Genomic DNA, 25,195 nt, shown 5'->3' on the forward strand with positions numbered 1-25,195 from the left:
CAGGTTAGTGTAGAGCGGAGAATGGGGAGGCACCCTTTGCAAGAGCCCAAGCTCCGGAGGATGGGCAAGAGGAGGATGGTGAGGAAGAGGCTATTCCACACGCCCAGGTATCCGGCACTGACCTCTGATGGCTTGTCATTCATTCGGCCTGCATTTGTTTGGAGCCTGTTCCCTGTGAGGCACTGGGCCACACCTGGCATCCCTGACGCTCTGCTGTGGTTCCCTGATTATGAGCCTTCTGTTCCTTTACAGCTCTCTCTGTGCTCATTTTCATCTCCCTGGCTCTGAATGGCTTTGGCGGGATGTGCATGACTTTTACCTCATTAACAGTAAGTATCGATTTCTTTAAGATCTCAGTTCAGTCATCTCCTTGTGAATTTGAGGCAGCTTTCATTGGCTTCAATTTCCTTGCCTTCCATTTGCCTGCATATGCCTGGATGTCCCAAGCACTAGAGGGCTGCTGGTGGAGAAGCAGCCAGGCAGCAAATCTAGTCGTGGCCTCTCAAAGCGGGCCCATCTTCTGCCTGCTGACCTTGGCTTAGGTACTGAGGAAGCCACTTCACTTGCCATGTGTCCAGGGAAGACAGGAGCAGGGAGAAAAAAGCTGCCACCCACTTGCTTTTCTCCTAACTCCATGGCAGCTCTGGCTAACAGTGCAATGTAAAAACAAACTCCATCGGAATCTCCCCACCCCTAACAATTGCCTTTATTCAGAACTGAATGAGAAACTCAGGGGAGCACACAGGCTTCCTCTCTTCTTGATTTTCATAATGCCAGGGCACACAGAGCCCCCCTGGGGAAGGAGATATTTTCTTGGATTGCCGAGTACCCCCTTATTGGTAGTACCAGAATGCCACAGAATGTGCTCGTTTTCGAGGTTAGAGAGGCTGCAGGAAGGGACAGGTTGAAGGAAAGAAAGTCAAAGAAAGCCAAAAAGAGTCTTTCTCGGGAGAGAAGGGAGCTCTCTGCAGGCTCTCCGGGTCAGGCAAGGGTGCCTTTCAGAGTTGACCATTGGGAAAGAAGTGAGAATAATAGGCTGTTTAGAGAGATTTCTGTCCAGGAAAGTCTGGCCTGCCTCAGTTTCCCCACGAAAACATTATGACACAGTACCTCCCATCACTATTTGCAGGGCCCTCTAGTTTCTGTTTTCCCTTTCCACTAATGAATCAGGAGTCATGTTGTTGAGGGGCCCTTGTTAAGCTTTCAGGGAGCCCCGGCAGGGTCTTCTTGTAAGGAGTTTGAAGAGGTGCTGGCATCTCCGTGACCCCTTGTCTGCAGGCCAGACACAGGCCAGACCCAGTGTCTCTTCTGTTCACCTTTCCTACGCCTTGCATTGTTAACTTGACCCTGATAGGAAGGATGAACTGTCTGTGTCTGCGTCCATGGAAATGGAATGTTCGGTGGTGTCTGTATTAGGTGAGAAAGGCATGGTATAGGGCCATGTATGTGCTACACTCGGGGAGTGGGTGACACGCAGAGCTGGGAACTCTAGTTGCGATGCCCTGGTGGTGTGAGAAAGATTGACTTCATGCATTTTTATTTTTATTTTTTTAACCAGGTAGATTAAAGAAAACAAATATATTCCCTCCCTTTCTCAAATATCCAGAGGAAAACAAATGTCAAAACTGCAAGAAATCTGTTAGAACTGTCAGAAGTACATAAATTCCACTGAGTTGTGTGAAATGTGTAACACGAGTCATGGTTCTGTTTGTTCTTTGACGGCGTGAAAACGACCAACTCTTTCATCCAAATGAAAATTGAAAACTTGGATCACCCTATTTTTTTAGTCACTCTATGCCTATGTCATGGCAGTTCTGAATTTTAGGATAAAAGAAAGAGATGGTCCTTGAACTTGAGTTTTTGCTCTAACATGCAGAAAGATGCTTTATTGCAATAGAGCATAAGACAAATGGATAAAAACCATTGTACCATGAATCCCCTTTAAGAAAACTTTTTTTAAAACAATTAGTTTTAGGTGTACTAAGCAATGTAATAGTTTAGATATATGTATTCCCCTTACAAAGTGATAATCCCCTTCAATCTACTACCCCTCTGACACCATATATGGCTGTTACAATACCATTGACTCTATTCCCTGTGCTGTACTCCACATCCTGTGAATGAATATATACATATATATATATATTTAATTATAGTTGATGCTCAATACAGAGGGTGCCACAAATATACGCATTTTAAGAAAGGAAAAAACTGTATTTAAAGTTGTAACAACACTCAATATATACCAAAGAACAAAAGATGAATACAAGTCATGTGTATACATTTTTTTGGCACTGCTGGTATTATTCTACTTCAGCTTCAGGCTTAGAGCGCAGTGGTCAGGCATCTACACAGTCTATGAAGTGATCCCCCTGAAAGGTCCAGTACCCATCTGGCACCCTTCCTAATCTTTACAACATTATTGATTATATTCCCTGTCCTGTATTGCACATCCCTGTGACTATATTGCGATTACTACTTTGTATTTTCTAATCCCTTCACCTTCTTCTCCATTCCCACCCCCGTCCCATCTAGCAACCATCAATGTTTTTTCCTATATCTCTGAGTCTATTTCTGTTTTATCTCTGAATCTATTTCTGTTTTGTTTGCACATTTATTCTGTTCTTTAGATTCCACATATAAGTGAGATCATATGGTATTTGTCCTTTTCAGTCTGACTTATTTCACTTAGCATATTAAAATGCTAATCCTAAATCCTTTAGGTCTATCCATGTTGTTGCAAATGGTAAGATTTCATTCTTTTTTATGGCTGAGTAATACTCCATTGTATAAATGTACCATAGTTTCTTTATCCAGTCATCTATCGATAGGCTCTTCAGTTGTTTCCGTATCTTGGCTATTGTGTGTAGTGCTGCAATGAACATAAGGGTGCATATATTTTTTTTGAATTAGTGTTTTGGATTTCTTTGGATAGATACCCAGGAGTGGAATTACTGAGTCATAATGTAGTTCCATTTTCAATTTTTTGAGGAACCTCCATACTGTTTTCCATAGTGATTGCACCAATCTGCAATCCCACCAACGGTGCACAAGGGTTCCCTTTTCTCCACATCCTTGCCAACGCTTACTGTTTGTTCATTTGTTGCTGATAGACATTCTGACAGGAGTGAGGTGGTATCTCATTGTGGTTTTTATTTGTGTTTCTGTAATGATTAGTGGTGTTGAGCATTTTTTAATATGTCTATTGGCCATCTTTATGTCCTCTTGTTTTGAAAAAAAGATTTTATTGGGGAAGGGGAATAGGACTTCATTGGGGAACAGTGTGTACTTCCAGGATTTTTTCCAAGTCAAGTTGTTGTCCTTTCAATCGTAATTGTGGAGGGCGCAGTTCATCTTCAGGTCCAGTTGCCGTTGTTAGTTGCAGCGGGTGCAGCCCAACATCCCTTGCGGGAGTTGAGGAGTACCGGCAACCTTGTGGTTGAGAGGACACTGGCCCATGTGGGAATCGAACCGGCAGCCTTCAGTGTTAGGAGCATGGAGCTCCAACCGCCTGAGCCACCGGGCCTGCCCCTTTATGTCCTCTTTAGAGAAATGTCTCTTCATGTCCTCTGCCCATTTTTCAGTTGGCTTGTTTGTTTGTTTTTTGGTGTTGACCTTTAAGAAAGCTTTTAAAATGAATTCATAGTTGTCCAAGAAACCTTTAGGAGAGACTATTAAGCCCATAAGGATTCATTTTCTTTTCTTTTTTTTAAAATTGTAAAACAAAAGTGTTTTTATTTTTAAAATTCTATAAGCCCACCTTTATCAGTTCAGAATATATCTCTTCAGTATTTTTTAAAATTCAGATACCAATGTTATTTTTTTTTAAGAAATACTGTTACAACCTGTCTTTTCCACTTAACCTTGTATGTTTTACATCTTTTCCTGCCAGTCCTTAGAAATCTACCTTATTATTTTAAACTGTAGAGACCTACCTCATTATTAAAGAGTTCCATGTAATTCTATAATATAGATGTACCATAATTGATTTAACCAGTTTCCTACTAATGGACGCTTGGGTTAGTTTCCAATTTTTCTGATTTATGATGCTGCTGAAGTGAACATTCTTGTACATATATTTTTGTAAAATAAATTCCTGGAAGTTGGATTGCTGGGTCACAGGATCAGCATGTTTTAAATTTTAATATATACTGTCACGTGATCTTTCCAAAACGTTATCCTGTACACCGATATTATACTACCAGCATAAATGAGAGTGCTTTTTTCTTCACACCCCTTCCAATACCCTATCATTAATCTTTTAAACATTAGCCAATCGGATCTAGTGAAAAATGACATACCGTGATTTTTTTAAAATTTCTTTCATTGTTAGTGAGATAGAACATCTTTTCACCTCCTTATTGTGGTCATTTGTATTCTGTGAATTGCTTCTTTGTGTCATTTGTCTATTTTTCTATAGGATGTTTATCTTTCACATACGAAGAAATTAGCTCTTTCTGAGTGGGCAAAGGATCTTACCCGAGGATTTTTAGGTTTCTAGGTAATCTGTGAATAAGCTTCAGGAGGGCTAGTTCCTCCCTTGAGATTATATGCAAACAAATGGTGTGTGTCTGCTACGCAAGTGCATTTTTCTGGGGGAGGGTCCATTGCTAACCTCTAATAGGTCTGTGTGAAGGCCAAAAGCAGTGCAGCAGGAGTGTTCCTCTTAGCACCTCACTCCCACTGGGCGGTAAAAGGCTACAATAGGCTAGATAGTGACCAGGCAAGAAAACTGTCAGATCATCACTTCAAGTGTTTGCTTAGCAGAGATCTGTTTAAGGGAGGCTGGTGGCTTGTCCTCCACGGTCCCATTCTTGGGTCTAGAGCAGGGGTCAGCAAACTGCTGCCCCCAGGCCAAATCCAGATCACTGGAGGAGGGATGTAAACAGTGTTTTATTGGTACATAACCATGCCCACTTGTTAGTTTTGTGCTATAGTAGCAGAGGGAAGTATTAGGTTGGTGCAAAAGTAATTGCGGTGTTTGCAATTATTTTTAACCTTTTAAAGCGCCATTTCTTTTGCACCAACCTAATAGTTCTACAGAGACTCTATGGCCTACAAAACCTAAAATATTTACTGTCTGGCCCTTTACAGAAGAAAGTTTGACAACCTTTGGTCTAGAGGCACCAAGAAGCTGCTCAATCACTGTCCCCTGTGGGTAGACAGGGGCTGACACCCTCCCTCACCTCCACCCTCTGCCGACCCCTCTTCTAGTTACACAGGCCAACTCCCTAAGCACTTTTTAAGTGGTCCCTTTTGCCCTCTACCACTGCCCCTGGCCTGAGGGTTTTTCCTGGGCATTCCCCTGTCCCATGAGGCCTCAGATGAGGGCTCTCATGGCTGTTCCTCTCCAGAACAGTCCCTGAAAGGGAATGAGAAGCAGGTCAGCCAGGACAGGGCTGGAGCTCTTGGGCAATGTTCAAGGCTGGCTGCGGCTTTTGCTGAGCAGAGCTGACTCTCGTTCTGACACAACCCAGGCTTTCAAAAAGCAGAACTGTCAGGATCGGCTCCCAGAGTCGCGGAGCTAGCCACACAATGGCACTTTCTGTTCGTGTCTCCCACCCATATTCTAATTTGGGGGACAAAGGAGTCTTCAGGGTCGCCTTTGGGAGCTTTTAAATCAAATCTCCTACAGTTGCTTTGGGGCCATGGATAACTCCATGATAACCTGGGAATCTGGAGGGAATGTGTTGCCATGGAAACCTTAATTTGGGGACTTTCTGAGTCCCAAGGGATTTTATGTTGCATGGACTGTGGTATAAATAAAGATGTACAGGCACTGTAAGCCCTTACCTCCACTGGGGGAGAGGGGCCCCAAATTGGCAAAATGCCTTTTCCCCACAGGCCAGGACCAGATGGTAGGTAGGCCTCCCTATGGAGCCCAAGAGGTCTGTACTGATGGGTGATCCTTTCCTGCAGAGGGGGGCACAGAGGGGCAAAGGTGGATCTCATATCAGGTGGGCTGCCTGACATCCAGAACTGGCTCCCCTAGGTCCCTGGGGGATGTGACATCCTTAGAGAAGGGTGCCAGGTGACTCCGCAGGTGCAGAGCATTCCCCGAGGTGCCACCCTCAGCCACCCCCAGGGCATCTGGACAGCACACTGTGGTTTGTTTGCTCAATGCCTTCCTTGGATTTGTACTTCCCTTTAACTCACTTCATTGGCTAGAGCGCAAACACCAGCCGTCGGCTGAGGTGGCGTCTTTGGGCTGCCACCCCATGATCCAGGGCCTGGGTTGCTTAGAGATGGGAGCAGATGCAGCCAAATGTGGACATGGCTTTTCCACTTCATTACTCTGACCCCTGTCCGTGTGGGCGGGGCGGGGAGTTCTGAGCTGAAACCCTCACAGGAAAGTGATTATAAAATGTTGCCAGGCTCCTCCATGAAAAATGTTTCTGTGGTCTTTTCCTATTTGGTTCATTGAAGTCTGACTTTGAACCTGAGGAAGAAATAATCCCATGGCAGTTGGAATCTGAGTTTGGAGAGAACAGAATAAATATCCCTCTGCAAAAATCTGAGAGAAAGGGAAGAAAGGATTCAGGTGCCACAATGAAGCAGATGTCCCCAGTGTGGGGTGTGAGGTTAGCATTCCTGCTTAGCTGACCTGTCTCTTAGCCAAGGAAGCGTCCCCACAGCACCCGACCAGCTGTCCAGAAGCCCAAGTGCCAGGTGAACAGGACTCTCCCAGAGCCATTTCTGCCTCTGTCCTGTGCCTTGAGACCCTAAAGCAGTCAGCTGATCACCATTGGCCTGGGAAAAATTCACCCATCAGAGGGTTCTGCGTCCTGAGCTTTGCTCCAGCATGTGTCACGTTCAGAGGCAGACAGAAAGTATAGTGGGGGCATTGGCGGGGCTGGACTTGGCTGGGAAGGCAGATGAGGTAGCAGGGGGTGTGGAGTCCCTCCTCCCTTCCCTTCAGCAGTGAAGCGGAAAGGTGACCTCAAGAACCTGCTTCTGGCATTGAGTGTTTGGAGCTACCAGGTTGTTTGGGGTTCGGAAATAACTCAGCTTTGCTGAGTCCGCTTGTCTAGACTGGTACCTGGATCCCAGCCTGTACAGGTTGTGCTGAGCTCTGGGTGTGTATACCAGCCATCCGAGGACAAGGCTTACCTCTGGAAAGGACCTGAGGGCCAAAATGCCAGCTCCCACCCAGGCTGCACATGGCATTTCCCTAAGGGCCAGGGTGTGCCCCCAGCTTGTGGTCTCGGAAAACCACGAATTTGGAAAGTCAGTTCCAGTGGCCTTTCTGTCCCTGCCTGCCAGCAGCTCCAAGACTTGTCTTGGAGGCCCCTGGGTAGAAACAGAGAGAGGGTCCTCTAGGGAGGGCAGCCCATCCTCACCATCCCGGAGCCTAGGCCTCTCGGACTCTTGTCCAGTAGCCTTGTTCTGTGGCCAGAACTCTAGGGGAGGGGCGGCCTGCAGCTGCTGTTTTCCCCTCTGGGAAGGTCACACAGCCGGGGCGTGTTTACAGTACAGCTGAGGGGCTGAGAGAATGAGTCACCGACAGTATTCCCATGTGAGGCCAGCAAGGAGGGCGGGTTCTGCTTCGGTGAGCCCACTGCAGCCCTGCACTCTCAGGCAGCAGGGGTGGTGGTGGGAAGCACCCAGAGCTGGGGGAGAGGGCCTGTGCTCCCTCCCTGTGAGTGCCGTGAATCCTGAGTCAGGAAGCAGCCTCTGTTGAGTGTTTTCTCCTGGCATCTGTCATTGCAGCACGGCTCTGGCTTCCTACTTGGCAGCAGAGCTGGCTCTTCCCCCTCCACCTGGTCCTTGAGGCCCAAACTAGGGCACTCTGCTCAGTACTCAGCCGTCACTCCATCACCAGTGGCTTCTGGTAGCCATTATGTGCAGCTGAGGTTGACCAGAGGCAGAAGGAGGGAGAGAAAGGGAAGAGGGACATGGAGACCAGTGTGGAGAGGAGACTCAGACGTGGAGATGAAACAGGAGAGTCCACTTGATGATGTGGCCCCAGATCATGAGGAGGTCGGCCACAGGGAGGGGAGGGGGCAGATGGGTCTAAAAGGAGCATCAGAAGGGATGTAAGAAATCTCTAGTGGAGAGAGAGCTGACAGAATGCTTAACAAGGAACACAGAGGCATGACAGGTGAGGGTCACTGCTGTGGGGGCCAATCGGAAGTGTGTGCTCAGGAGGTTTCCCAGCGGCTGTGCACGTGAGCTTGACCTGCTTTGGATCCCACATTTGACGCTTACCAGCTTGGGGGGTGTCCCTTGACTTTCCTAATCCTAAAGTTTTATACCCACTAAGTGAAGATAATAAGTGACACCTACCTGAGGTTGTTTTGAGGGTTTTTAAGGTAATATATACAGGAGGTATTAAAAATAGTTGCTATTATAATAATGCTATTAATATTATAATAACATAGTATTATATTAATATAACCATGCTATATTATTATCACTTAATAATAAGGAAAACCCTCTGACCAAGCTGCTTCTGGGCATAATCCCTGGCAGGCGTGACAGCTTTGGGAGGAAGGAAAGAAAGCGGTTTAAAGGATAACACAACTGGTATTAACATTTAAAAAATAATATCCACAGGGAAACCCTCACTTCTCCTGTGCTTGTTATTCCTTTGTAACCACACATTGACTGTTGCCAGGATGTTTATGCTTTGAGTTTCACTGGTCAAGGTCATCCTTGATGTTCTTTTTCAGAGAGATTTCATCTGACATAAATGCTAAGTAGTTTCTAAAAGCTGAAACATGCTTGGCTACCTATTTATTTAAACACTTCAATCGGTCAGAAAAGCTACATGAACTAAGAAGTTAAATGACAAACTAGGAAAACATACCTGCAGTATATTAACAAACCGTGCCTGTCTTTAATGTATAATCTATATAAAATCAGTATAAAATATTAACATCCTTGTAGAAAAAAAGGACACATGAGGAATATAAATGACTGGTTTTCAAAATTGTAGGAAAGTGTTCAGTCATGAGTAATTAAGTAAATGTATGTTTTTTCAGTTTCTATTTTTAATCATGGAAAAATGTAACTATAGATGGTATTAGAGAGAATAGTATAATGAACCCCATGTACCCATGTTGCAACTTCAACAGTTACCAACTCATGACCACTGTTGCTTCATTTCTACCTAGACCCATCATCCAGATTATTTTGAAGCAAATATCAGTCATGGATTCGTTCTAGCCTCATACACAAAGAAATGGATTTTAAAACAACAAGGATATTGGTGAAATAGCAAATATTAAAAATAATAACACATAATGTTGGAGTTGCTACAGTGAAATAGAGAATCTGCTGTGCGGCTGGTGGGAGTATCAATTGTTGTCTATTTTCTGGAAGGCAATTTGGCACAGTCTGACAGAAACGTATTCCCTTTTGTCTAATGATTCTACTTGTGGGAATTTACCTTAAGGACATGGTAGCTATGGGCACATGTGTTTATCTTCCAGGATGTTCTTTGAAATGTTGTTTATGATAAAAATGAAAAAGGACCTAAGGTCCAACATCAGAGAAATGCATAAATTATGGACCATGCAGATTAAGAAATACCAGTCATTATGAAGTGTGTTGAAGATGAATACTAAATTAGAAAACATTTATAACATATCAAGTAAAAAAGAAAAAGTTTATAAAACACTGTGTACATTTGATCCTAATTTTGTTAAAAAGTTATAGGTATTTATAAGAAAAAGATTAAAGGGAAATATATCGAACTGGTAATATGTCTATATCAGGGTGATTTTTATTTTATTCTTTTGTTTTTAACTTTTATTAATTTTAAGTGTGTTTTTACAGGACCTGTCAGCTCCAAGTCAAGTAGTTGTTTCAATGTAGTTGTAGAGGGCACAGCTCACAGTGGCCCATGTGGGGATCGAGCTGGCAACCTTGTTGTTAAGAGCACCTCGCTCTAACCAACTGAGCCAATCAGCCGCCCCTGTTTTATTCTTTATGTATACTTTATTCCAGATGTTTTACAATGGATGTGCACTGCGTTTCTAATCAGGAAAAATAATCATAATTTAAAATACAGAACATTGGTGTTGTTGGGAATGCTGTGTAGCATGATTTGCCCTGAGGCTCTGTACTCCCCTAGGAATAGCCCTGTTGACCAAAATAACATGTTGGGGAGGAGAATTTTCTTGGTATTGCTGTGTTCTAAGCAGAGAGAGGCAGGCCAGCAAGGAAGGCAGCTGGAAGGCTATTGCCCTTGTCCAGATATGAGGGCGGGAGTCTGCCTCATCCATAGACAGATGGACAGTCAGCTCCTCTCCCAGTCTCCTGTTCTTTGTCCTGGATCTAGTTCTGGGGAGAAGACTCCAGAAGATCAGGTCAGAGTTGCATGCAAGCCCCAAGCCCCTGTTGTTCTGTTGGCCTCCAACCTGAGTTATGGTGAGGGCAAGCTGGGGCTTAAGGGAGAAGGGAAAAGGCCAGCTAGCACGCCATCTGCTTCTCTGGAGTATCCCCCAGCGCTGTTGAACAGTTTCAGACACTCTTTTGTGCACAAAGGACTGCTCCTTTGCTGGCTTGACACTGCAGCAAGTGACCTTTGCTACACTAGGCTCTTGTCCTCCACCTGCTCGTCTGGGTAGGTTCTGAGTCCTCTCTGATCCTGCTCTGGATGCAGTGGCATTTCTGCTGGGAACACTTCCTGGCTCCCATATTAGCAGAGCTAGTTTTGGGATTTTCCCTGGGGCAGATATGGCCCCAGAGATCCCTCCCCTACAAGGCTGCCTTGCTGGAGTAGCCAGCGTGGAGCGGCCCAAATATGTGAGCGCAGGAACCGAAGCATGTCCTCTGATCGCAGCATTCCTGGGAGGCAAGTGTGCAAAGACTAAGCCTGGGCGCCTCTGCTGCTCACCTGAGTATGCCGTCTGCCCAGACACACAGGAGCTCATCACGTTGCCTCTGGCTCCTGCTGGGGGAGTTTCCGTAAGCTCTTTGTCCTCCTCCGGCCCTTCCTGAGAAGCCGAGTGGATAGAGGGCCCACTCTGCATGGGGGCTAGAAGAAGAGCTCTTTGTGTGCTGGGAATTCTGTTTTCTAAAACTTTTATTTATTTTAAGTGTGTGTTTCCAGGACCCATCAGCTTCAAATCAAGTAGTTGTTTCAATCTAACCGTGGAGGGTGCAGCTCACAGTGGCCCAGGCAGGGATCAAACCAATAACGTTGTTAAGAGCCCCACGTTCTAACCAACTGAGCTAACCGGCTGTCCCCTGGGAATTCTTCAGGGAGCCTGGATGGTCACCCTGGCTTCATGCCATAACATGGCTTAGTTGGACATACACTACAGATTTATTCATGTTCCTTTTAAATCCCAGGATCCCAAAACAGCTTAAGTTCCTTTATTTATGGTTTTTTAACTGTGATATTGAGACCTAATTCACGTACTATGTAATTCACCTGAAGTATATAATACACTGTATTTTAGTATATTCAGAGTTGCGTAGTCATCATCATAATCAAGTATATCACCCGAAACAGAAACCCTGTACCCCATTAGCGTTTCCTCCCTATTTGCTCCTAGCTTCCTCTACCTGAGCCCTAGGCAACCACTAATCTATCGTCTGTCACCATGGATTTTCCTATTTTGGACATTTCTTATAAATAGAATCATATGATACGCGGTCCCCTGTGACGGGTTTCTCTCACCTAGCATGTTTTTGAGGTTCATCCATGTTGTAGTACGTGTCAGTCCTTTGTTTCGTTTTATGACTCAAGAATATTCCATTGTGTAGATAGGTCACATTTTGTTTACCCATCCGTCCATTGGTGGACATTGAGGTTGTTTCCACTTTTTAGATATCATGAATAATGCTGCTGTAAACATATACAGCATTTTTGTGTGGACATTGTTGTTATTTCTCTTAGATATCTACCTAGGAGTGGAATGATTGGATCATTTGGTGACTGTGTGTTTAACTGAGGAACTGCCAGACTGTTTTCCGAAGTGGCTGCACCATTCTACGTCTCACTAGCAGTGTATGAGGGTTCCCATTCTTCTATATCCTCAGGATATTTGTTATTATCTGATTTTTTTATTATAGCCACCCTAGCGTGTATAAACTCATATTTCGTGGTGGTTTGGATTTTCATTTCCCTTTGATTAACGATATGGAGTATATTTTCATGTGCTTATTGGCCTTTTTTTTTTTTTTTGAGAAATGTCTATTCAGATCTTTTGCCCGTGTTTAAAATAGGTTATTTATGTTTTTTATCATTGAGTTGTAGGAGTTCTTTATATAATCTAGATATGTCCCTTATCAGATACATGATTTGTAAAAATTTTCTCTTCTGTGCATTGTCTTTTCAGCTTCTTGATGGTGTCCTTTGAAGCACAAAAGTTTTTAATTTTGATGATGTTCCTTACTCCTTTTTTCCAGTTTAACTGAGATTATGCATATAACGTTGTATTGGTTTTAGGTCTACAACATGATGATTTGATGTATGCCTTACTCATTTTTAATTGTGGGCAAAATAGGCAGAAATGATGAGGACCAGGTGTGTGGCCAAGTTCAAACTGCTTCTGTTGAGCAACAGTGGATTAGCTTGCACGCAGCCATCATATGTTCCGGGTTTGATAAAACCCCAAAATGATTGCAGAATGGGGGAAGGGAACATAGAATAGGTCCATGTAAACAGTCTGAATTCAACAAAACAGCTTGGTGTAGCCACCCAGAGAGCATCTTCAATGTCAGGGCTATTGGGTGTGGGTGTGGGTGTGGGTGATCGGAAACCTTCACGACATGGGTGCAGTCTCTCTTGAAGTTCATGAGAGAAGTTGTGACTGGCTTCTCTGGGGGATGTACTTTGCCCCATGTCTGTTTGATTCCGTGATTGCACTCTCCTATTTTATCATGCCTGGATTTGTGTGGAATTGCTGAGGTTTTTAGCTTTGAAGTGTGTGTCAGATGGGCCCAGAATGATTCGATGTGAAATGCAAAAGAGTGGCCTCACTGGAAGGAAAGCCGGAGCCTTTCTTGACATTGGCCTTGTCAGGTACAATGGCTGGAGCAAACACCAGGTGGAAAGGGAAGGCCCTCCAGCACTTAGAAATTCAGAAGCAGAAATCCCAGGCCAGCTTCGTTGTCAGCCCTGAGGGAACTGGAGAATTCTGATTGGCACCTTCCAGAAATCTACTTTCTCAGAACTGAAAGTTGCTTTTGCTGACATCTGGTCCTTCTGGGATGCTGATATTTTTATTTATAAAATGACTCTTGTCCCCAAATAGATTCTTATTTTTAACAGGCTTGCTCCCTTTGAGGGATGCAAGGCTCCCAGCTTTGCTCGCTGGCATCTCCATGTCATCCTGCAAAGACTGGAGCAGAGAGGGACACGGTCAGTCAGGAAGCCCAATGGCTTTGTCCTTACATCCGGAGTCCGAATTCTGCATGACACTCCTCCCCCACCCTTATCAACCTCAGCCCAGGAAGGAAAAACTTTCAATTAGCAGTAATTATCCCCTGGACTCATTCCCCTGTGAATTACACAAGGAGAGCAGATAAGAAAGGGTGCCTAAGGACGCCTTAGTCCTCTCTTCCCCTCCTCCTTTATCCTCCTCTGTCCTTTCTCTCAGCTGAAGTGTCCCTTGCTTCTTCTCTTGCAGCTGCCCAATATGTTTGGTGACCTTCGGTCCACGTTTATTGCCTTGATGATTGGTTCTTACGCCTCCTCAGCAGTCACCTTCCCAGGAATAAAGGTGAGGGTGTGGCCAGCCAGATTCCAGCACGTGTATTTCGTACTAGTATCTGAACAGAAGCCTCTCTCAAAGCTTCTTCAACACTCCCTAAAGAGGGAATTGTGGGCGCCGGGGCTGGTCCCTCCCCACAACCCACACCTGGGAGGATGCACTTGGGCACCATGGGAGGAAGAAGAGAAACCCACTAGGCCATGGGGGATGGGAAGTTCAAGCGTACCATTACAGGGTGTCACCTCAGGATGCCTTTGCTTTTCTGGGCTGGGGTAGAGAAAGGGGGTGGTGAGTTTGTTCCCCATCCTGAGTCCAACTCCAGTCTCCCCACCCTCAGGTCTGTTGTTGTTGGGCTGTGACTTCCCATTAGCCAAAGCACTGCTCTCGGCCAAGTTGGTTCAGCTGTTTCCCTCCCAGGCAGGATTCTGAGCCCATGGAAGTCATACAGGGTCAGCATGAATCAAACACCTCACAAGCCATCAGCTCCAGTTCCTGTTCCAAATTCTGTCGCTCCCGCCAGGGCTTCAGAAGGGGCTTCTCCTTCCTCTGACACCAGCAGCAAGTAGAGTCCCCTTTCCTGAGGTGTGTGGTGTGTGGGGAGGCCATAGATGAGAAGGAGTCACAGATATGGGCTGGTCACCTGGGGATCGAGGTACTTGGAGGGTCTAGGGCCAGGCCTTTGAGGGATTCTCAGACTCCTGGAGTGCTGAGTGCTGAGAATCCTACCTGTGCCTCATCCTCCCAGCTCAGTGTCTTGCCGCTGGGCCCTCTCGGGGGAGCTGGGCAGTGTCTGCCAGTACTCTGGGGACTCTTGTGCTGGAAATAAATGGTAAAACGATGGTAACAGCTAACACGCTCGTGCTCAGCAGGCTCCCCTGGCCCCCTGGCCACTGAGCACTCTACCAGGATCACACCTGCTTACCCTCCACCACAACACCTTGAGGGCACATGCCAGTGTCACGCCTAGTCCACGGAGCAAAGTGAGACGTCCGTCCTTCCTCGAGTAGTTTTTGGCACCTATTGTGTATGCTCCTTACGGCGCTGGAACGACATCAGTGGGCAAGGCCAGCAGGTTCCTGTTCTCAGGGAGCTAGATTAACAATGAATGAGGACGTCCGTGTTCTCAGCCAGGGCTGTTCACTGCGATCCAGTGATATGACAGTGATGGGGGCTGTCAAAGACGGCCTCTCCAAGGAAGTGACATCTGGTCCAACATGGAGGCGCAGAGGGTTAATGACGTGCCAGGGGGAGTTGGGATAATCAGGATATAGGATGTGTGGTGACCGAACGCCGGGTTGTCAGGGCTTTGACTCCTCATAAGCTCGGCACGGGGAGAGCGGGGCTGCCAGATGCCCCTGCTGCTGCCTGGCTGTCCGGTGCTGCCTGGCTGTCCGGTGCTGCCTGGCTGTCCCCGCTAGCCCTGCCCCTGCCCCATTGTGCCTTTCAGGTCATCTACGACTTTGGTGCCTCCTTTATCACCATCCTGGTGGTCTGGGCAGGCTGCTCTGGGCTGGTTTTCCTCAACTGCTTCTTTAACTGGCCTCTGGAGCCCTTCCCGGGGCCAGAGGACATGGACTACTCGTAAGTAGACATGCTGTCTGCCCTCCCCCCTCCCCTGGCCAGGGTCCCGGACAGCACTGACGGACCCTCCTGTGGCCTCCAGGGTGAAGATCAAGTTCAGCTGGCTGGGCTTTGACCACAAGATCACAGGGAAACAGTTCTACAAGCAGGTGACCACAGTGGGGCGCCGCCTCAGCGTGGGGAGCTCCATGAGGAGCACCAAGGAGCAAGCGGCCCTGCAGGAAGGCCACAAGCTGTGCCTGTCCACTGTCGACCTGGAGGTGAAGTGCCAGCCAGACGCCGCAGGTACCCATTTCAAGGCCCTCGCCTTCCGGGCCTGCCTGAGATGTCAGCAGGCGTGTCTGCACCCACTCACACTCCCCCAAGATAGGGAGGGGTGGCCAGTCCAGATCTGGAAGCTCCAGCCCGGGCCAAGGGGCCAGCACTGCGGCCGAGGGCCTTGTGGGTATTGTCTCACTTAATTCCCACTTCATCCCAAAAGGGCAGGCAGCACCATTCACCCTGGTTTACCTTACCTCGGAGAGGGTAAGGGATTCACCCAATTGGTTTTACACAGCTGGGTGACCTACCCCCAGTACCTACACCTTTAACCTCACCTGGGCCCATCTTCGCATCCTGCACAGAGTGATTTGATCAGCAGATTGGCCTCCCCTCCCCACACCCTGGGTCCCTGGGTGGCGGGTGGGCTGTGAGCCATGGTGGTACCGGCCTTGATTCTCCCTGAGCACCTGTGGCCTTCTCCCCACAGCCGCCCCCTCCTTCATGCACAGCATATTCAGCCCCATCTTGCTGCTCAGCCTCGTCACCATGTGTGTCACACAGCTGCGGCTCATCTTCTATATGGGCGCCATGAACAACATCCTGAAGTTTCTGGTCAACGGCGACCAGCAAGTAGGTAGGTGGCCTCTGGACCTCCGCGCACAGCCCCACAGGAGGGCACCCCCAACCCTGCCTGAGCGGTGGTCACGCCTGCCACCTAAGGTCGAGCCCACTGCCCAGCCGGCTGGAAGGTGTTAGCTGGGCTGGACTAGCAGGGCTGTGAAATGACAGAGTTCCAGGGACAAATTACTTGTCAGAGCCATTTCATCACAGCCAACCCCAACTCTTCTTTCATGTCCCCATTAGAGTTTCCTAGTTTAGGAAGGAGGAGAGGACTAAAATAACTACATGTGTTTGGGGTGTGAGGTATATGTTTTTCATTGCTTAAAGGGATGGTTGACCTGTGTTTGTAAATGAAAGTGTTGCCTGGAACAGAGTACTCCACCTGAGAACCTGTTGAAAGACAGCCAATCAAACCCAATGCCAAGAATCCCCCTGGGAAACTGCTGGGTTGTTACACGGAGAGGCTGGATGCCAAGTGGGGGGGCCTGGGCCATTGTGGCTGCAGACTTCTGGGCAATTAGGTCTGCACTGGGATCTGTACCCTGAACTAGAAGCAAGGCCAGGCCGAAGCTTCCTCACGCACCCGTGTAATCCAGTCGAGACTTGTTAAATCTGGTAAACAGAACTGATAACCCACACGCCACTTTTCCAAAACTGCACAGGCCTTTAGCAGATTAGAGGTTCTGATTCTACAAAGAAAGTCAGTACTTCCTCAGGGCCTGAGCTGAGTCAGCTTTAGTCATCCCTAAGCGAGACAAACACATTCGGTAAATCCTTTTTCCTGGCAGTCTCATTGGTTTGCAACTTTTTTGTTGGTTTAATTGTTTCCCCTTAGGGATTGTAAGGAATCAAATACAGTTTTTAAAGGGCATGAGAAATCTAGCCTCAACAAAAGGGAGGGATGACAAAGAGACCCCGACAACGGTGGTTCCCCTGTGAAAATGAACATGCCGTGGGGAAGCACTGTCATGTACCCTTGGAAAATTTCATAATGAACGCTGATGTGGTAAAGGCCCTCAGAGAGCCCAGTAGGAAAACATAACCTGTTTAGCTTTGTTGAGTCCAGTGATGTTTCCCCAAATTTCTACTACAGGAATAGTTTTATTACGTAACACTCACTGAAATTTGTGGGCTGAACTTTGGAGAAAGCTAATCTACCATGTCTGAACACCCTCTATTATAAACTCTCAGGCCCAGAAAGGTGGAGACCCTCAAGTGTGCAGAGAAGGGTCCTCACTGGCTCTTGGAAAGCACATCTCCCTGCTGCTGAGTCGTGGCCTTTTACTTGAGTTGTCTGAGAAATCCTTTGCTGTCCAAGAGGAATTTTTTTCCAACTGTTTCCCACATTTAAAAAGTCAGTTTCAAGAAGTCGAGAAAGTTGGGCCAGGAAATTCAATCTGTAGCTGACAGGGCATTGGTTTTTCCCCGTTCTGCTCCTATGAGGTTTTGTGCATTGACACCCACAGGCTCAGCTGTGCCCAGAGGGGTGGCTTCATGGTCAGGGAGCTGGTGGGGTGGACAGGAGAGCAGCTCTGGCTGTCCGGGGCGACCCATGGTTGGCTGGAGGTCAGGGTGAGTTGTTGGACCTCTCTTGCCCTCGGAGTACAACTATAACAGAGCAGTGTTCCTGAGGGGCCACACGGCACTGAGTTCTGCCAGGTCTTCGGCAGCCATACCACTTCCCCATCACGGTCCTCTGCGAGCCATAGGCATGATTCATCAGCCCGCCTGTGACAAGGCATCAGCTGCACATGACTGAGGCCCCAGCAGACAGGCAAACGTCATCAGGTGCCCGTGCTCGGCCCTCTTCCGTCTCCTCTCAGCCACCCATGGGTGCTCTGAGATTCAGGTCTGGGTGGGAAATGGCATGTGTGCTGGGCCCAGAGCTAGCATGCCTCCATGCCCCCTCTCCCTGTCTCGACCTTTGAGATTGCTGCTGCTAACCTTGCTCCTTTCTGCTTTTTCACTTTGCTTTCTTGATGCAGTGATGGCTACTGGTAAGCAAGGGGACATTGCCGGGAAACATTGCAACAATCCCTCCCAGCCAGTCTCTGTTCAACCAAGAAACAAAACGCTTTGCCTTGAATTCCAGATACCACTCATGGCCAGAACTGTGGGTGGGGGAGGGGCAGTCAACTTCCAGTTTCTATTTGCCCAAAAAGTCCCATCTTAATTTTAAGGTTCTTTGAAGATTGAAGCCCTTACGTCAGAACCCCTGTGAGAGTCGTGCCTTCCTGGTATATTTCTAAAGGCAGAAAACCAATGACCAGTCTTACTTATGCAAAGCCTCAGTCCCAGGCATTGGTTAATTTTGTGGTTCCCAGGTCGTCGAGGTTTCCTGGAGCTTCTGGGGGAGGTCATTGTAACATACTGGATTTCATTAGCTGTTTCTTGGTAAAAAGCATGGTATTTTGAGAAGAGGATAGGGTGCCTGCTTCTTGTTCCAGCTTTGGTTTCAGAGGTGAGGGTCTCTGGGCTCTTCTCGAGACCCACAGTGACAAAAAGGGGTCTGTGGGGTCTCAGACTTTGCCCGGTGCTTGCCCCAGGCCTCTGCAAGGAGCCCCTTATGACACAGCCCCTCTGCCTCCCCAGTTGGCCTCTACACCTCCATCTTCGGCGTGCTCCAACTGCTCTGCCTGCTGACAGCGCCCATCATCGGTTACATCATGGACTGGAGGCTGAAGGAGTGTGAAGACGCCTCTGAGGAGCCCGAGGAGAAAGACACCAGCCAGTGCGTAGGCAGGACCTGTGCGCCGGCTCCCAGCCTCGGGAGAGAGAAGTCCCCGTGATCCCTGTGAGGCAGGGACACGGTGGGTGGGTGAGGTTTGCAAGTCAGCAGGAGGCGCCCGAGAGGGTTGTGCTCACGGCTACTCTCCCAAGGGCGTTAAGACACTTGCACACTCAGCTCAGCACACACTTAGGGTCTGTCACTTCGTGGGAATTCTTTGGTATGCTGAACTTGGGGAAGCACTGGGTTGGATGAAAGAAGGGGGGAAACCAGAGGAAGGTCTGTGTGCAGACACTGGATATCAAACCATTCTGCTTTCGGGACCACACTCAGATCCTTAGCATGAGAAGCACAGCGGATGAAAGACTGTAAGCAGGGCTGCTTGCCTACAAGTCTCACCCCACTCGGTGGCACTAGTAAGTTGCTAGAGCCCTAAGAGGTGTTAATGGATTTGTTCATGATCATGAGCATTGAACAAGATACTGAGCCCTATTTTATGTAAGCATCAGGCTCTAAGATCAGAGGATGAATGAAATGCTGTCTTCTGTGACTCCACCTTAGTATAGCAAGTTACTATTGATTGTATCAGGCCCTGTGCCAAGCACTTAATGCACAGTATCTCAGTTAAGCCTCACAACACTTTGATGAGGTGTGTGCTAGTGTGATACCCATTTTACAGATGTAAGAACTGAAGCTGAGAGTTTGAGTAACTCGCCTGAGGTCACATAGTGAGGAAGGGGTGGGCCTGGGACTCCTTACACACCTCCCAGCACTTGGCATTCATTCTTCGATGCCCTACAATTGTCCATGGGGTGTCTGTGTGGGTGGTGAGACTAGAATCAGTAATAGTGATTCCCAAGGAAATAATTACAGAGAATGCTTTGTTATCTGGGTCAGGTCCTACCGCCAAGAGGTTATTTGTGCCCATTCCAGTTCCATCTGCTGCATATTTGTTTCTCCTTCACCCCTTTTTGCCTCCCCCAAGGGGAAATCCACTCACTCCCTTATTTGGCTTATTATTTGCCTTATCGTTAGCTCCCTGCAGGATTTGGATGTAGTTGAAGCTAGTGATGAAATGAGGCTTTGCCACATCCTAACTTGGGCACACTTTGCTCCTTCCCTCCCCATCATTTGAGCTCAGTCTTCACTGAAGCAGTGTGGTGTGCTGATTACCATATCTTGTATCTGACCTCTCCACTGAGGTTCAGGCCCAGTGCTGAGTCAAGTGGGTACAATGGGAGTGTCCCTAGTGCTGGTCTAGCTCTGCCAATCCCGAAAATGTGCTTGGGTGGTTGCAGAGTCTTGAGTTGTCTACAAGCTGTGACTTGCCAGGCCTGATTTCTTGGGAAAGCCCATCCTCTTCCAGGGAGCTCCCAGCTGCAGTGTGTGCTCTGTGTCTCCACAGAGGTGAGAAGAAGAAGAAACGGGACCGGCAGATCCAGAAGGTCACCAACGCCATGCGGGCTTTTGCCTTCACAAACCTGCTGCTCGTCGGCTTTGGGGTGACCTGCCTCATTCCCAACCTGCCTCTACAGGTGGGTGTGGGGAGAGGGAGAGGCCAGGTGAGGTAGGGGATAATGAGACTAAAATGTGCATGGTGTGTCCTGAAAGCCATCAACAAAGAGAATGGTAACTTTTCGTTCATTTAATTCCACCAACCAACTAACCAGCCCCCTGTTATTTACCAAGCGCCTCTTACCTACCAGGCTGTGTGTTTGCTGCTGGGAGTGAGCTGTAAATAACACTGGGATTGCCTTTCACAGAAGACTCTTCTTTACAAAGGCATATCATTCCTCTTGGTCTTTTGTGCATTTGCATACCGTGAATACCACCGTCATACCATTTTCCAGAACTATGTCGGGTAGCGTGGTTACTTATTTTGCATTGCTCAAATAGTTGAAATCTGATGTCCAAAGAGGTCTGGCTAATCTGTGGCATTGCTGGGAACTAAACAGATACAAGCGTGCCTACAGGGTCTCTCATTGTAGAGAGTGGGAAAAGATTGTGATTGTTGCCTGGCATCTGGGTTCAAAAGTTTAATTCCATTCCACAAGATTTCTGACGCTTTTGAAACCTGACTTTTGGCAGAGATTGTGAGCAAGGTAGATTTTAGTCACCTGCCCGACTCCACCCTTAGGTCCATGAAAGTGTTCTAGCTCCAACCCCCAAGTTTATAAACTTGGAAAGGACGTGAGGGATGGCATTGCCTCCAGATGGGTGTAGCCCAAGGCCAGATGGTATCTTGGGCCAGGGCCAGGAGGAAAGCAAGAGTCCCTTCTTTTTCACAAGTGGCCACGTGTTGAGGTACATTGAATACCCAGGTGTGCACACCACCCACGGCTACTATCGCTGGTATGTGCCGACACTGTGCGTGCAGATCAGAGTAAACAATTGGAAACTTGTACCACTTCCAGGCAGGAGTGCTGTTACCTCCGTGGTGCCCTCCCGGTCTCCTGGGAGCTGCCCTCTCTGCAAGACTGACAGACTCTTGCCTGGACCATCTTGTTCAATCGGGGGACAGGTCTTAGTGGGGACAGTCATCTGTTTTTGTTTTTTGTTTGTTTAGTTCTCATTGAAAGCAAAGTTACGAAAAACCAACAAGGCTTTTGAAGTGGAAAGGGGAGCTTGTCCAAGTATGTGCCCGCACATTTGGGTGCAGCCCTCTTTCAACACTGCAGAGAGAGGCCTCGGCCCCCCCAGCTCCCGCATGCCTCAGAGCAGGTCCTAGCTTCTGAGCAGGATGGCAAGGCTGTACATGAAGAACAAAGGGTCATGGTGGCAAAGTGGACAGCTCTCAAGCCTTTCAAATCATTAACAAGTGCTTCTCAGGGCTTGTAAGCCTGCTGGCAGAAGCAGAGCTTTCCTAGGGACGGGACAGTAGGGCCTGAGTGACCAGGCAGGGACACCTCTGGGCACGGCCTTCATGTCAACAAAGACAGGAGAGCCAGTCGTGATTAGTGACCTGCTTAGTGCTGCCAATACATATTTAACTACAGACTCTAGGTCGGGGTGAGGGTGCCCTGATTTTTAACAGTTGCCAATTTCCATGGTGTAAATAGTCTCATGGCTAATTTCAATCTATGATGTCACCAATTGTAGAGTTGGAAAGAGAGTCACAGTAACACACCATCGTGTGTGTGTGTGTGTGTGTGTGTGTGCGCGCCATAAAAAACCATAAGAGCACAGATAATAGCCAAACAGTAAAATAATTAGGAAGTGATGTTTTGAGTATTCATTACCTTTATTTTTGTTTAATTGCAAGTTTATGAAATTTAACAACTGGCTTGGGAAATTCCTAAACATTCAGGAATTGGCCCTGGAGAGCTGGTGCAAGCCAACTCCAGGTTGCCAGTGCTCCCATTGCATAGGACCCCAGGAACTGTGGGGTGAGGGGAGGAGAGGGTTGTCACAGTCTTCTGCTCACGCTCTGCTCTCCCTCCCTCAGATCCTGTCCTTCATCCTGCACACAATTGTGCGAGGATTCATTCACTCTGCCATTGGGGGCCTGTACGCTGCTGTGTAAGTCCTGGGAGCTGCGGGCGGCCTGGTGACCGAGGGAATGACTTAAGGGGGGTTCGTGGTGGAACTGAGGTCCTGAGGGGGGCCAGCCTACCCTCAGGGTGCACCTTGCATCAAGGGACAGGTACCAGAGCTTCTGTTGGTTGTGTCAGGGGAAGGCCATACCTGGCGGGAGGTAGGTCAGTGGGCAAACAGTTGGGTGCCTACAAGTCTTGGTGTTTAACATGAAGTCAGTTCTCCCAAGCAGAATCAGTGCCCTGGGCAGCTCATTGCCTTGGGGGCTGCCGCTCAGCTGAGTCCTGGCTGCCTCTGGCTGTTCATGGGAAGGTCAGGGATTCGTTCCGGTTGCCCAGAGCTAAATGTTCACATTAAATGGCCCTTCACAGGGGAAGAGACATGGCTAACTGAGCCCAGAATGTATCCGACAGTTCTCACCCAGAATCTCGTGGGGCCTGATTCTGCCCACAGCTTTCTCAGGCCTTGGTTAAAACGAAACCTGCCTCCCTGTGCATTAGGAACCACAGTGTTCTTCCTCCTTGGGCCAGGGCTTGGCTCAAAAACTGGAATCCAAACACCATCTGCTGTCTCTCGGACCGAAGACCAGCTTGTTTCCCGCTGGGAGCCCCTTCCCACCTCTAAGGCCCCAAAGCCTGATGTTTTCTGAGATTTTGCCAGAACTCTCTCCCCAGCATTGCATGGTGGTCATTCCAGGTCTGCATGTCCCCCACCCCCCAGGCCTGGAGGAAGTTGCCGCTGCCCTGGCAGGGTCTGAGGGAGTCGGCCGAGAGCTGTGATGCTGCATTTCCGTGATTACACAATCCTCCTCTGGATGAGGGCGCAGCAGAGCCAGGCCTAACCTCCAACCTGCTTCGTAGGCCTGTTTCCCAAACTGCAGACTCCTGCTGGCACCACACTTTACACTCAGCTTAGCCAGACACCCACAGGCCCAGGGCACACCTGCGCGGGGGGGTGGGGGTCCTCCCAAGAGTCTGGGGCCTCACATGGTCTGAAAGAGAAATTCACTTTGCAAAACTGCTCAACAAAAAGTAATCTGAAGGCGAGCACCCTGCCATTCTCTGAGGCTGTCACCTGCCTCTTCTCTGGTAGCAAGGTGCAGCCTGGGGACACTAATGTACCTGGGGCCAGGCTGAGGCCAAGGAGCATTTGTAAAGCCTGAGAGTGGCACCTGTGGTGACAGGTTCTCTATTGCCCCGACAGGTACCCTTCCACCCAATTTGGCAGCCTCACAGGACTGCAATCTCTGGTCAGCGCACTCTTTGCCCTCCTGCAGCAGCCCCTGTTTCTGGCCATGATGGGTCCCCTCAACGGAGACCCTCTTTGGGTAAGAAGGGCCAGGGGGCAGTGGGTTATGGGCATCTGCCCACTCTGCTGACGGGGACCTGGGAGGCATTGCTCTCTGGCTTCCAGAGCCCTGAGGACAGGCAGTTTGGGAACTTTGATTAAATTAATTCACTGTCGCTTTGTGAATGGTGGCCAGGCAGAAGAAGAAAAGTGTCCTTTCTGGACCTGATTTTGGGATAAATAGAACCTCCTTGCTGTCCATGCCACACCCCTGGAGATTTCAGATCAGTAGGTCTCAGGTGGGGTGGAGTGGGGAGGGCCGGCCCTGAGGGCTGCTAGGTAGCCTACAGACAACGGGAATTCTGGTGCTGGAATGTGGCCCTCTAGCCTCTTAAACATTCCAGTTTCAGTTTTTCCTCTCCTTTTCTGTGACCTTCTCCCCTTTCCCCAACATATATGTGAGAAAGGGTCTTGAGCTGGGCTCTGCAAAAGACCACAGCCCCCACCTGGTCTCCTGCCCCATGTGATGGCAACTCTCATCCCTGCCACCCCAGGTGAATGTGGGGCTGCTTGGTGTGAGCATGCTGGGGTTCTGCCTTCCCCTCTACCTCATCTGGTACCGGAGCCAGCTGGAGAAGCAGCTGCAGCAGAAGAGGGAAGACGACAAGCTTTTCCTCAAGCTCAATGGCTCATCCAACCAGGAGGCTTTCGTGTAGTGCCCATACCTCAGAACTGTGACCTCCTGCCCTTGCTTCAGTGACTCATCAGTGTCCTCCTCCCCACCCCAGAGGACCTCCATGCACCCCCAGGAACCTCTCCTGCACCATATGGAAGTCCATGCTCCTTCCCAGGGCCTTGGTCCTGCAGCTCTGCTATGGAAGGATGGGAGAGGGCTTGAACATGTGATTCTCCCATTGCTGGAAACGGGGGCTGCCTTAGGCTTTGCTCTGCCACCTTTGAGGAGCCCTGGAGCCTTGAGGCTCCGTGGTGCCTGCAAGCGGAGCCAGGAGGACCCCCAGCAGACAGGCTCTCACCCTCAAGTATCTGGATTCTGCCTCTTGCCAAAGCAGAGGGGTCTGCCATCCACTGTCCACCATCTGCCCCTCGGCTGCATGCCCGCTGACCACGCCTGCCTGAGGACAAAGGCTTGCACTGTCTGCACCCCCCTCGCCTGGCCCCTCACCTCCCCCCTGGCCAGTCTGAAGCTGCCTGAGGAAGGAAGGACCCGCTTCCTGTTGTTGGTGCTAGCTCCTTTGTAATTCCAGCCCCCTGTGGCCTGTCCGTGACCTGTCCTCCCAGTAGAGGCCTGTAGAGAAGCCCCCCCTGGCTTAAAGCCTGGGGAGGGCATGGAGGGCGGGATGGCCCTAGGAGGCTCAGAGCCATGGACAAAGCTGATCAGCAGTCGCACACCTCCTCCCTCAGGGCCTACGCGGGGAGTAAGTTTCCACTGCCACCCTTCATCCAGTCTGTGACCTGGAGGGAATTAAAGGGGCATCCCCTCCTCCCACCCATA

The 25,195-nt window shown here is 48.7% G+C and overlaps 1 protein-coding gene across 3 annotated transcripts in view; it reads left to right on the forward strand.

The window, feature by feature from the left end:
* Positions 1-25,195, forward strand: part of SLC43A2 (solute carrier family 43 member 2) — a 36,599-nt gene extending 11,404 nt beyond the window's left edge. For all 3 annotated transcript variants that reach the window (XM_081027254.1, XM_081027256.1, XM_081027255.1), the window contains exons 5-14: positions 253-329; positions 13,587-13,679; positions 15,118-15,251; positions 15,334-15,536; positions 16,000-16,146; positions 18,726-18,864; positions 20,267-20,396; positions 22,307-22,380; positions 23,599-23,722; positions 24,237-25,195. In XM_081027254.1, the coding sequence (XP_080883380.1) occupies positions 253-329; positions 13,587-13,679; positions 15,118-15,251; positions 15,334-15,536; positions 16,000-16,146; positions 18,726-18,864; positions 20,267-20,396; positions 22,307-22,380; positions 23,599-23,722; positions 24,237-24,398 (1,283 nt within the window). In that variant the 3' untranslated portion in view covers positions 24,399-25,195. The remainder of the gene's footprint in view (positions 1-252; positions 330-13,586; positions 13,680-15,117; positions 15,252-15,333; positions 15,537-15,999; positions 16,147-18,725; positions 18,865-20,266; positions 20,397-22,306; positions 22,381-23,598; positions 23,723-24,236) is intronic.

Source organism: Rhinolophus hipposideros, assembly GCF_964194185.1.
Source record: "Rhinolophus hipposideros genome assembly, chromosome: 20".
NCBI classification, from domain to species: domain Eukaryota; kingdom Metazoa; phylum Chordata; class Mammalia; order Chiroptera; family Rhinolophidae; genus Rhinolophus; species Rhinolophus hipposideros.